We start from the raw sequence: 14,262 nt of genomic DNA, 5'->3' as shown, positions 1-14,262 counted from the left end.
TTAAAGCAAACCTGTCACCATGATAATTCAGGCCTATCTGTAGTCAGCATGGTATAGACCTAAGGGAGCTAAGAAGATTAGTATATAGATTAGTGAGAAAAAAATTAATATAATCTATTTTTGACCATTTAAATCTCTGCTCTTTCTGGGATGTTTGTTCCAATGGGCGGTCCTATCAGTGACTGACAGCTATCTCGGTATGCACACTTATACAAAAAAACTGTCAGTCACTGATAGGACCACCCACTGGTCCTATCCTGCAGTTTTAAAAATAGCAGCAGTTTTCCAATTCAGTCAGGAAAAGAAAACCAATGTGTGTGTATGAGATTTGACATCTCATAGCTTTTGCTGGTGCTGTAAAAAACAGCTTTTAATTTACATTAAAAAAGATATAGCCTAACAAGTTTTCTTCCAAGATTGCCCTGTATTTAGCTTCATTCATTGTGCCATGAAATCTGACCAGCCTGTCCTTAACGTCTTGCATTTAGCCCAAAAGTTCCTCATTTGATCAAAGCATCTTCTTTCACATGCCATGCAAGAGATGCAGCGAGCATGTGGAAGAAGTTGCTCTGGTCAGATGAAACCAAACTTGAATTTTTTTGCGCTACAATGTAAAGTGCTATGTGTGGTGGAAAAACTAACACTGCACATCACACTGAAAACACCATCCCCACCATCAAACATGGTGGTGCCAGCATCATGCTGTGTGGAGGCTTTTTGTTCAGCAGGAACAGAGCAGCTGGTCAGTCGATGGGAAGATGGATGAAGCTAAATACAGGGTAATCATGGAGAAAATCTGTTAGAGGCTGTAAAACACTTTAGACTGTGGTGTAGGTTCACCTTCCAGCAGGACAATAACCATAGACATCCTGCCAGACCTACAGTGGTTTAAATCAAAGCATATTCTTGTGTGTGAACGGTGCAGGCACATTCCAGACCCAAATCACATTGAGAATCTGTGGCAAGACTTGAAATTTGCTGTTCACAGACGCCTCCATCCAATGTCATTGAGCGAGAGCGAGTATGTATGGGGTTACAAAGACTGTATTGTGCCTTCAAGCACGGGCCATTTTCATTTTGGTGAATGTTGCTTGTATTACTTTGTATCATTCGTAATGCTGTTTAATGTACTACTGTATGTATAGTTTTGCCCTATAATGCTTCTAAAACGTACATTATACATTGTGTATATAGGGAGAGTGCAGGACCAAGATTAGCCCACTAGAGGGGGCACAATCATGTACATAGTTACTTAGGAGGAGCTAGGCGTGGTTAAGGGGAGAAGACTTCATGTTATTAGTGAGAAGGGCCCTGGTGCCCATGTAGGCTGGACAGCTCCGCAATGTTGAAGCAAGTACCCGCCATCCGGAGTCCGGAATAACATACGTGCAGCTGAAGCAGCCTTGTGTCAGCAGTGTGAGCAAAAGTGAGAGAAAAATGTCCTAAGCAGTACGGGGATGCAGTTCGCTCATCATGTGCCAGATCGTCGCCCTCAGATCCGGTACAAAACGGATGAGAGAACCCCCAAGCCTAGTGAGTCTGGACAGGGAGTATGCTGCGTTACATTGAAATGGACTCTGTCTCTTTTTATACAAAAAGGCCGGCAGCCGAACTTCAGCCAGCCTGATGGGATCCTGATGGGGCACAAGATATTCAGCAGGAGAGATATTGTATTCATGTGATGGGAGACCAGGGCACGTTAACACACATGCTCCTGGCTATGACTATGGCCCTGGCGCTCCCTCACAAGTGTACAAAGAATAAGGGGCAAAAATATCACCTCTAGATGTGCAAAGCTGGAGAGACAGACCCCAAAAGACTGCAGTAGTAATTTCAGCGAAAGGTGGTCCTACAAAGTACTGACTCAGGGGCTGTATACAAATGTACATCACAATTTCCAGATTTATATTTTTTAGATAACTTAGAAAACCTTGTATCATTTCCTTTACACATCACAAATACTTTCTACTGTGCTGGTATCAAATATAATCCCAATAAAATACATTTAACCCCTTAGTAACTGAGCCAATTTTGACCTTCATGACCAGGCCAATTTTTTTTAATCTGAACAGTGTCACTTTATGAGGTAATAAGTTTAGAACACTTCAACACATTCCCCAAATTCTGAGACTGTTTTTTATGACACATTGTACTTAATAGTGGTAAAATTTGTTCGAAATGACTAGCGATTATTTGTGAAAATATAAAAAATGTTGCAACTTACACAAAATAGTTAATAAATAACATTTTCACGTCTACTTTACATGTCTACTTTACATCTGCATCATTTTTAAAACTTTTTTTTGTTAGGAAGTCATAAGGGTTAAAAGACGACCAGCAATGTCTAATTTTTCCAACAAAATTTACTAAACCATTTTTTTAGGTACAACATCACATTTAAAGTGACTTTGAGGGGTCTATATGACAGAAAATACCCAAATTGACACCATTGTAAAAACTGCACCCCTCAAGGTGCTCAAAGCCACATTCCAAAAGTTTATTAACCCTTCCGCTGCTTCACAGGAATAAATGTAAAGGACAAAAATTAATATTTCACTTTTTTTCACAAAAATTTTACTTTAGCTCCAAATTTGTTACTTTCACTATGGTAACAGGAGAAAATGGACCATATAGTTGGTTGTGCAATTTCAACTGAGTACGCCGATACCCCATATGTGGGGTAACACTATTATTTGGGCGTACGTCAGGTCTCCGTAGGAAAGGAGCACAGTTTGACTGTCTGAACACAAAGATGCCTGGAATCGAGAGTAGATGCCATGTCATGTTTGATGTGCCAAAAGAGTGGAAACCCCCCACAAATGACCCCATTTTGGAAACTAGAGCCCCTAAGGAACTTATCTTGATGTGGTGAGCACCTTGCACCCCCAGGTGCTTCACAGAAGTTTGGAACGTAAAGCTGTGAAAATTAAAAAATCTAATTTTACCCACAAAAATGTACTTTTAGCCCCAATTTTTATTTTTACAAGGGTAACAGGAGAAAATGGACCTTAAAATTTGCAGAAGCACCATTTGACTTTTTGAGCGCAAAAATGGGTAAATTCGAGAGCAGATGCCATGTCGTGTTTGGAGAGCCCATGATGTGTCTAAACAGCGGAAACCCCCAACAAGTGACCCTATTTTGGAAATTATACCACTCAAGGAAAATATCTAGATTTGTGGTAGTCACCTTGAACCCGCAGGTGCTTCAGAGAAGTGTATAACATAGAGCTGTGAAAACAAAAAAAAAAACATTTTGCCCACAAAAAAATGTATTTTAGCCACATTTTTTTATTTTCACAAGGGTAGCAGGAGAGAAAATGGACCCCCAAAATTTGTTGTGCAATTTCTTCTGAGTACGCCAATAACCCATATGTGGATGAAAACTACCGTTTGGGCGCACAGCAGGGCTCAGAAAGGATGGAGTGACGTTTTGGAACCCAGACTTTGATGGAATGGTCTGCGGGCATCATGTTGCATTTGGAGAGCGCCTGATGTGACTAAACAGTGAAAAAAAAACACAAGTTATCCCATTTTGGAAACAACACCTCAAAGATTTTATCCAGGGGTATAGTGAGCATTGTGAACCCACAGGTAATACACAGATTTTGATAGAATTTGATAACATTAGGTTCTTATACTGAAAATTTTCATTTTTTTCATGAAAATTTGGTTTTGGCTTCAAATTTGTATTCTTCACAATGGATAATAGGAGAAAACGGACTCTATAATTTGTTGCGCAATTTGTCCAGAACAGTACTATACCCCATATGTGGTCAAAATCTTCTGCTTGGACAAATGAGAGAGCACATAAGGAGAGACATACGATAAACAATAAAACTACAATACTTTATTAGAAATCATTTAAAAGACAAACAATGTTAAAAAGTGCCAATATAGTGCAAGGTGATGAGCCAAAGAAAGTAAGTGGCACCACCAGATGGCAGGCAAGAGCAAGATGCTAATAGACAATGTAGTCAAAGACTGAAAATACACAGTGCCAATATAAATAAAACTTGCATCCAGAGACTAGAAAAAAATCATATAGTGTATTGACTATCTACTATATAATGGGCAATATAGTACGTGGCTGGGCAATATAGTACGTGGCTGGGCGATATAGTACATGGCTGGGCATCATTCTACGTGGCTGGGCAATATACTACGTGGCTGGCCAATATACTACGTGACTAGGCAATATACTATGTGGCTGGGTAATATAGTACGTGGCTGGGCAATATAGTACGTGACTTGGCAATATAGTACGTGGCTGGGCAATATACTACGTGACTGGGCAATATTCTACGTGGACATGCATATTCTAGAATACCCGATGCATTAGAATCGGGCCACCATCTAGTATTACCATAACCATCAAAATTGCAGCTAAAGTGCCTGCAATACACATTGGATAGAATGCTGGAGCAAGGATATGAAGACCATTACATTGATGTAATGAAGGTAATAAACATATCTTACCTCCCCATGTGATGGTGCCACTTCCCCTATGTGTGTCCCCTACATGACATCTATGCCACACAAGAGGAACAGGGTACGAGACAGACAATTGCGCCCTGATTTGCCAGTTTATACTTGCCGGTCTACGTTGGACCCAGACAGCCTTACTTGTCTTGACAACATTGGTTTATGGACTAGCGGCTCAGCGGAAGGTACCGGAGACCGACTGCTGCCGCCAGAAAATGGATCACCGTTGCCAACAGGACCTTCTTGTACAAGCACTGCACCAGCCATTGTGGCGCTATTGACTTTCCCACAGCATTCACAAGAACTGCCGTTATCTGATTTATTCTTCCTTAACGCCGCATATCCTTTACAATTGAACTGTTTATTCCCTCATTTAACTGTTTACTGGGATAACTGCGTGGAGTATCCCACTGTTAAAGTGAAATTGTTAACCCCTGCTCTGCCTCCTGTCTGTCACTGCATCTGTAAAACCCCAGGTAACCAGTTATAACAGTGATGTTGCTTTCCCTTCGGGGAGGGCAGTGTCATGCTTGGAGGGAAGGAGGATTCCCTTTACCAGCGAAAGCACCTACATTCAACACATTCTGAATCCAAGCCAGAAGGGGGAGCTCTGAACCCGAATTCAGGGGAGCTTCCCCAGATATATATATTCTGGACTGGAGGAGGAGTTAGACAGTTGTGGAGAGGAGTTGGAAGAGAGAGGAGTGAGAGCAGAGAGTGGGGCCGTGCAGCCACGTGTGGTGCTGCAGCTCCAGTACAGAAGAGAACTTGAAGCGTTGCAGTGTTAGTGAGCATTTGAGGGGAGAAACAAAGGAGAAGGAGCTTGGAGGGGAACTGTGACCGAGCACCCTCTTAGCTAAAGCTCAGAAACCGGGCACCGGGGGCCCGAGGCTGTGTCGTACTCCACGTCTCACAGCAGAACCGGAAGGACAGGGGATTGCAAGTCATCTGTCCGCACCCACACCTGAAGGTGCAGCAGTACACAGAGAGCCCGGGTCTTGATAGAGACCTTGTAAAAAGGCTCACATTGCTCACCATACAGGTTACTGTCCCTGGACAGGAGAGAGGACCTTGTAAGGGAGCCACAGGCAGCCATGATCTCGCATAAGAGCGCAAGCAGGAAGGCTTACAAACCTCACCTGGGATAGGGATCCACCATTGCCTCCAGGCCAGCTGGACCACATCACCACCTGTTGCTGGTACCCTGTACTGTGGCTTACTACAACCAGTAAACCAGGTAAAGAGACTGTAATCCTGTGTTCTTCATTTATTCTGGCACCACAACACTCTGGCCAAACACACTGGGAGCCCTGGGGACCTCGCTTCACCTGTGGGAATCGACACCATCTTTGCTGCAGCACCATCATCCCCAGAGGACCCCTTTTAAGCAGCATCGGTCAACTCTGACCAAGAACCACAGGTGACATCACAAACTTTTATTATTTTCACATCCCCTTTAAAGACTGTTCCCCTTTTACTTGGGCGCCCAGGGCCACGGACCGGGTCACTGCCCCCGTGACCTCCCCTTTAACAACGACCAGACCCGGTACCGAGTGCCCCTAGGCCCTCTCGGGCGACTCAAATCGAGCAACCTGCTTACAGTTGCTCACAGTTGTGCTCTAAAAAGATGCCTAAAATGATGGGACACCTCCGGAACACAGACCAATTCAAAGTGACTCCATAACTGAGTGGTTCCATCAGGGGTTTGGGGGAATTTCGTGGAAACCCAAACATAAGCATTCAGCGGAGAATGTAGGATAAATGTGAGCCGAGCCTTATTCCGATTTTTAGGAGGTAGAATGAACAAAATAGTCAGCAGTACGGGAATAGTTCTTATTTTTAATTTTACTCTGTTCACCGTGTGCTATAAGTGATAAGGCGGATTTATTATGCGGTCCAGTGTGATTACAGCGATACCAAATTTATGTTTTCTTTTTTACTTTACCAATACCAACAGTAAAAGTGCTTTTTTATAAAAAGTAAGTTATATTGTCGCCATATTCTGAGAGCTGTAATATTTATTGGTGAACAGACATGTATGAGGGCTTATTTTTTGCAGGACGAGTTCCAGATTTTTTTGGTACCATTTTGGGGTACATAATATTTTTGATTGCTTTTTATTGAGATTTTTCAGACACAGAACGAACAAAAAACAGCAATTCAGTTAATGTTTTTCTGGATTTTTTTTGGGCCGTTCATCATGCGGTAAAAATGATAAGACCGATTTGTTCATTAGGTCGGTACGATTACAGCGATAGAAGATTTATATTTTTTAATGCTTTGCTCTTTTAACAGACTAAAAACAATATTTTACAAAAATTAATTTGTTTTTGCATCACCATATTCTGAGAGCTGTAACTTTTTTATTTTTTTGCCGAATGAGGGCTCGTTTTTTGCGAGGCGGTTTGACGTTTTCATCTATACCATTTTTTTTTACAAATGACTTTTTGATCGCTTTTTATTCACTTTTTTTGTGAGTCAATATGATGAAAAAACAACATTTTTGGCATGTTTTTTATTTATTTTTTTACGGCGTTCACCAAATGGAATAAGTAATGTGCTTGTTTTATAGAGCAGGTCGTTCCAGATGCGGCGATACCAATTATGTGTATGTTTGCTTATTTTTGCTTTTTGCACAAACGCTGCGTTTTGAGTGGCGAAACAGATTTGAATGATTTGTGTGCACTATTTCTTGAGTTTATTTGATTTTTTACACATTTTAATTTATTTTTTTCACTTTTTACTTAGTCCCACTGTGGGACAAGTATAATTTTCATTTTGATTTCTGGTTTCATACACTGCAGTACATGTGTACTGCAGCAGTGTATGAGACTGTCAGTGTCTCACTGCCTGCTGCCTGTGAGAGCCAGCTTTTGGGCTCATACTCACATGCGAGAAACTCTGAGGAGCCTTGCACGTCAATACCCGGCACTGCACCAGGCACTCAGATTGGAGCGTGTGGCCGCATAGCAATACATGCAGCCGCACGCTCCGCTCCTGAGTGCCGGCAGCAGCGCCGGGTATTGACGTGCGAGGCTCCTCTGAGTATCTCGCAGGTGAGTATGAGCCCTTTTACTGAATCTCACAGGCCACTGGGGTCATCACGTCATCACATGGCCTCAAGATACCATAGTAACCATCAGGACCCACGATTCTGATTGCGGGGGTCCGATGGTAACTAAGTGGGTCTTGTGTAAAGCTGATACCCACGGGCACCTCCACCGCCCAGTGGCGTTATTCCCTCATTCTCCATCACCATTTTAAAACGGCAATAAGTGAATAAGGACCCTTTATGACTGCCATTTTAATGCTTATTGGCTGTCGTTAAGGGGTTAAGCTTGTGCATGTAACATGAAATATGTAGAAAACTTCACAGATGTGAATAGTTTTTCAAGGCACTGTAAATACTTAGAAATAATAGACCACAATTTTGACTGCATTTGATAACCAATACCTACTTATTGTTAAAGCGCTAACTTCCTTTCTATATGTAATGAAGCATTAAAATACTGAAGTGCTTTCTGGCACCTTATTAGTTTTTTATGACGATGCAACAACTTCCTTTACAGCTGCCTCCTGACATTGAGCTGTTTTAAAGAAATAGAGTAGGTTTCTATTATATCGCTAGAGGGTGCTAACGTTCAGCAGACAGAACGTCTGGGCCTCCACTTGGTAGATGAGGTTCAGTGCGGATAACTGTAAAGTTCTGCATTTGATCACTAATGATCTACTGGGATCGAATGGTTCTTGTGGGAGAAAAGCTAGGACAGTCACCTGTATAGAAGGGCCTTGGTGTTCATGAGATGCCTACCTGATGCTTCAGTTCAGTTCTGGGAACCAGGTCATTGAAGGGATGCTTGGATCCAAAAATCAAGTACAAAGAAGGGCCACAAAGCTGATGAGGGGCATGGAGGATCGTAGTTATTAAGAAATATTAAAATAATTACATTTAATTAAAAATATTAATTCTTTGAGACGATCAAATGAGAAAAGGGGCTTACATACCTAAACATACATTTCCTTCTAATATCTCCCCCAGGAATGCTATTGGATGATAACATTGAGATTGAGCATGAGGTTTCCAGTAATGAGACTTGTACCGTGACCTTTCGTTGCGTGGTAAAGGGATCAGATGTGACCATTGTGTGGGAGAGTTCAGATAGGAGTTATGTAAATGTGACCGGTAATGTTGTAGACGTGCGAAACCCAGATCCAGAAGTCATCTACACCTGTACAGCATGGAACCCCACGACAAACACCTCCAAATCGGTCACCCCCTGGGAATACTGCAAGAAAGGTAAAGCTATACTTTACAGATTGTTCCTATGAATTATTATTCATATACAGTATTATACCATTATTACACTCATATAGGATCTTCACGTAAAAAAATTATAAAACATCCTGATCACTACATGACAGGGGCAAATTGGCTTAAATTTCAGCTTGTAAGATTTAGGGCGAAGGCTTACTATTTGAGAAAAATGCATATATTTTATTTGGAACCTCTAACCATAGAAACACGAACGGTGGAATATTAGTAATTAAACAATATTTTAAAAAATTGCTTAAAATGTGTAAATTTTCTGCAGATTTGCCAACTTTTCCCAATTGTTCCTTAAGAGATGTGGCTCTTTATATAAATAACAGCAGCCAGTTTCTAGAAGCCCCCTAAATGGGCCAGTGAATGTCGGGGCTCAGCAAAAAAAATGCTTTCCTTCTTCAGTACCTGGTTGGTTTCTGGGGTTTGCTGAATATTGCTAAACTATTTAAGAAGTCAGGGAAGTTTCCAAGCTTTTGAGGTTTGCAAAGATGCCAAGCAGTGAAAAGAAGCGACCCGACCATTCTTTAGGCAGCTTCAGCTTGGAAGCTGCTCACTACTTTATACCGTGTCAATGTAAAAAAAAACACCGCCAGCTAAAGATATTGCAAAAAGCACTCAGGAAACCACCAGATAGAATCAGGCAAAAATGCTCCAGGAAAAAGACGCCTGTGTGTTATGATGATTGTGCCTCCATTCCATACCCGTTGTAGTGTAGCGATCACTAGCGGGTTGGGGTATACTCGCTTGGCAGCGATAGTACATACATACAACACTCTATTTCTTTAAAAGTTCACCTGGGTTTATTGCTCCATAACCCCAGCATCACAAACACAAAGTAAACAGCCTTTATATCTGACAAACAACATAACAATGTCCATGAACATGGATTTGCTCTGTCAAACCTGTGCTCACACAGGCCTGTTATGGTCCAGTATTCAGGCTCAGTCTGGAGCCAAACACACACACAGTTACCCAGGCTCAGGGTTACCTGCTTAAGAGGTCCTCAGGTTTCCCAGCCTGGCTTCTTTTAGGTCCTGTCAGGCCTGATCCTCAGTGCTTCCTGGACTCCAAAGGAGCACTCCACCACTCCAGTCTTACACATGGGCCTCTCTTCCATGTGTTGCACACAGAAAACAAAATACCTTCTGGTCTTTACAGGAGCACACCCTTTGGAAGGTGTGTGGTTAGCCAGTCCCACCCATCACTTCTGGTTAACCCTAAATCCAGCCCTTTACTAGAAATACAGGTTTGTGGGACAACAAACCCCAGCAACTTGTCCTGGATTTAGAATGCAGCAGACCTCTCTCTCATTAGTTGGTACACCACATATCCTCCCCCTCTGTTCAAACCCATGGGGATGAACATCTGACCACAGTCCATGGCCCCGGAGATACAAGTCCCTGTCATCTCTAACAACCAGTCGAGGGGGATACTCTCCACCTACTATAAGCATTGGGCTCTGAAACGTGATCCCTCAAAATCTCCTGTTCCTTTAGAGAACTACCATGCATCACTTTCACCAACTTCCATTTTGTGGCACCAGATTGTGTCATATCCCAATTCCAACCGACCTTGAGCTTTTTTTTGCATGCTCCAGATGTCGAGCAGCTTCCTCGTTCCCAAGACACAGACCATGTGCCAAACAACAGCCTCCATTATGTAGGCTGGAGCCACACCCACGGGTGAGGTATGTGGTAACCAGACCCGCCATCTCTCATAGGTACCCGCAACTTGGACCCAGATGCACAAACAACATCCTAGTGCTTACGTGCACTAAAGATAAATACTCCAGATTTCAGCACAGGGAGCAGCCATCCCTGTGATTCATACCTCCCATTGATTACATGGCCATTAGCCTCCTTACACCGTACACTTCAGGAAAAAAATAATCTAAAACTTAACAGGAAACACTTCATAAAAATAAAAACTCCATGAGCTCTCCCATAACATAAGTCCTATCCACTTGAATAACTCATACTTTTTAATGCCTCAAAAACTCCATAGCCTTAGGAGCAGCTCCATAGACTTTTTGGAGCAGAAACTCACATTTTTCTAAGAGTGTTGTGATTTAGAAGAGGATTTGGAGAGTTTCCAGTCAGTTTCTGCTCTGAACACTTTGCAAGTATACTTCATGTGCACATACCTGTTGTGAATTCTGTGGCTGAATTCACTCCTGTGGTCACAAGTGGTACTGCAGCTTCTGAGCTTCCTCCCTCAGGTGTTCTGGTGAGCTCGTTAACTGCTTCATTACTTAACTCCGCCTGATGCTGCTAGCCTTGCTCCTTGTCAATGTTTCAGTGTTGGATCTGAGCTTCTCCTGATTGTTCCTGTGACCTGCTGCTCTGTATAGCTAAGTGCTTTTTGCTTTTTTGTTGCTTTTTTTCTGTCCAGCTTGTCTTTTGTTTTGCTGGAAGCTCTGAGACGCAAAGGGTGTACCGCCGTGCCGTTAGTTCGGCACGGTGGTTTTTTTTTGCCCCCTTTGCGTGGTTTTGCTTTAGGGTTTTTTGTAGACTGCAAAGTTCGCTTTACTGTCCTCGCTCTGTCCTAGAATATCGGGCCCCACTTTGCTGAATCTATTTCATCCCTACGTTTTGTCTTTTCATCTTACTCACAGTCATTATATGTGGGGGGCTGCCTTTTCCTTTGGGGAATTTCTCTGGGGCAAGTCAGGCCTATTTTTCTATCTTCAGGCTAGCTAGTTTCTTAGGCTGTGCCGAGTTGCCTAGGTAGTTGTTAGGCGCAATCCACAGCCGCTTTTAGTTGTGTTTAGGATAGGATCAGGTGTGCAGTCTACAGAGTTTCCACGTCTCAGAGCTCGTTCTTGTATTTTTGGGTATTTGTCAGATCACTGTGTGCGCTCTGATCGCTAAGCACACTGTGTTTCTGGATTGCCTTCATAACACCTGTCATTAGCAAACATAACACATACCCCAAAGATGCAGGGTACACTTAATGGAGATGCAGACAAAAGATGGCTAAAACCCAGCATAATAACATCCGCAACAGATTCACTTAAAGACGACAAAGGAGCATGGTCAGTTGTGTGAGTTTTACGAGACGAAGGAATTAAGGCTATTTTTCCAGTTTTGCACCCAAATTCTAGTATAAGCCTACTAAAAAAATAAGCCCCCATCAACTATGTAACGCTAAGATGCAGGGGTTACCATTTCTCCTTTTGGAGGCCATCAGTTGACATAGGGAGATTTATAGGACAGGCTTCTTAGAAAAATTAGCTGTCCTCCAAGATAAAGTAAACTAGCCTACAGTGCTACCCTATAAATCAATGTCTGACCCTTTTACAGGTCTCACCTCATGACTTTGGATATTTAGAGCAAAGTCTACTTGAAAGCAAAAAGTTCTCTACCCACAGACAGCTGTTTTGTCTTTTTTGCCAACAGTGTAGAGTAGGACGCTGGCTGCATGAGAGGAATGCCAAGCCTGTTTTCTTTGTGGAGACTGGCACCTAGAGTAATAACCATTTTAAGTTACACCAATTTTTACATTGTTATGTTTTTTTTTGTTTTCTTTTTCATTCATTTTAGGGAGACAACAGAAATCTGGATACTATACCATAATGAACATAATAAGAATTAACCTGGCTGGTTGCATATTGATAATTATCGTCATGATTCTTGGATATCACATAAAAACAGAGGTGGTGGCATCCTCGGGAGACAATGGATAAAGGTTCTACAATGGCCAATCCTGGACTTTGAATAACTTTTTTTTTACATAAAACTGGGTATACTCTCGTCTAAAACAACAAAAATCTCCAACTATTTAACAATTCCCAACTGCTCCTGTGTGGAACTGTCCAGGTACCAAATCAGTCTCGTAGTTTAGACTTGGTCTTGAAGTTCTCATGTATGTATGGACCATCATCATACATTCATTTAGTAACCGAATGTCTTCCTGCTATTTGTCATGGCAACAGTCTAACTTACTTCCCCTTTGTGCAATTTCCTTGACTTTAGACAGTAAAAGAAATTATTTAAGAAGGCTTGTACTAGAAATTATCTTGAAATGTAGGAAAATGATATTTTAGCAGTAGTCATAGCTTTTAAAAAAAATCACTAGATGCTTGTTGAGACACTCACAAAAAATAGCTAAGATTTTGCAAAATTACAGAGTCTCGTCCTTCCTATGGATTTTCCCACTTCCTGGCTCGGGCTTTTCCCCCTTTTATAGTTCACAACTGTCCTTCAGGCATCATCCTTAGGTCAGGGGGGGATGTGGGATGAGATTGACTTTCATTGTTCGAGGGGTCAGAGTTTATCCATCAGTGTTTGCAAGTCAACAAACTGCATGGACTCATACAATGGATAATCAACATATTAGCAAACAACGATTGTCCAATGAACCTGCATCCCTGTCATCCAAAGAAAACATTACAATAAACGTAGGAGCTGGTATAAGAGATAAATAGTAGCCATTCATCAATCCACAAGCATCAGTGCAAAAGTCAACATTCAGACTCATATGACAATAGTTCATGCTTCTTGTCCAACCGAAGAAGAACACATAAATTCAATAGTCAACATGCAAATAATAGCCTATGTCTCCCTGGTCTATTGAAAATAAATGTTTGGCATAATTAAGATGAAATGCTGTGTTGTCTCAATGATTTTTTCATATCACATGGGATATAAATAATGTCACAATTGATGTATAATTAATCCAGAAATCTTGAACTTTGTCTTTTTTTAACCTTTTTAGCTAACTGTGTAATTAGGTAGCTATGTAACTAGGTAATTGTCTAAGAGGTTTACCACAAAAAATATCAGTGTATAAATGATTTCCTCTCTTGTCTCATGCTTTTAAAATTACATCTACAGTCTTTTTTTTCTATAAAAATAAACATTTTAACCCCTTTACCTCTGAGGGTGGTTTGCACATTAAAGACTGGGCCAATTTTTACAATTCTCACCACTGTTACTCTATGAGGTAATAACTCTGGAATACGTCAACCGGATCCTGTTGATTTTGAGAATGTTTTTTCATGACATGTTGAACTTCATTATAGTGGTAAGATTTCTTCAGTATGACTTGCGTTTATTTGTGAAAAAAACTGAAATTTGGTAAATTCAAAAAAGTTAATTTTATTCTCATTAGTGCACACTCTGCACCTCATCTTGACTGGAAAAAAAATCACAATGAAGCAAAAAGTGAAAAATTTAAAGGGGTCTGAATACTTTCCATACCCACTGTATGTCACACAAAATAGTGAATAAATAACATTTCTCACATGTCTACTTTACATCAGCACAATTTTGGAACCAAATTTTTTTTGTTAGGAAGTTATAAGGGTTAAGTTGATCAGCGATTTTTAATTTTTCCCGCAAAATTTACAAAACCATTTTTGTTGGGGGCCACGTCACATTGGGAGTCACTTTGAGGGGTTTACTTCAGATTCAATTTTTTACTTCAGATCCAATTTTTTACTTCAGATCCAATTT

The 14,262-nt window shown here is 41.3% G+C and overlaps 1 protein-coding gene across 1 annotated transcript in view; it reads left to right on the top strand.

Moving 5' to 3' along the window:
• The window catches only part of LOC138638293 (CD48 antigen-like), a 41,669-nt gene extending 27,971 nt beyond the window's left edge, over positions 1-13,698 (top strand). The window contains exons 3-4 of the mRNA XM_069727492.1: positions 8,522-8,779; positions 12,349-13,698. Of these exons, the coding sequence (XP_069583593.1) occupies positions 8,522-8,779; positions 12,349-12,491 (401 nt within the window). The 3' untranslated portion in view covers positions 12,492-13,698. The remainder of the gene's footprint in view (positions 1-8,521; positions 8,780-12,348) is intronic.
• The last annotated feature ends 564 nt before the right edge of the window (positions 13,699-14,262 follow it).

Source organism: Ranitomeya imitator, chromosome 1 (assembly GCF_032444005.1).
Source record: "Ranitomeya imitator isolate aRanImi1 chromosome 1, aRanImi1.pri, whole genome shotgun sequence".
Classification (NCBI taxonomy): Eukaryota; Metazoa; Chordata; class Amphibia; order Anura; family Dendrobatidae; genus Ranitomeya; species Ranitomeya imitator.
Note: the sequence above shows the minus strand (reverse complement) of the source record. Positions and strands in the feature narration are given on the sequence as shown.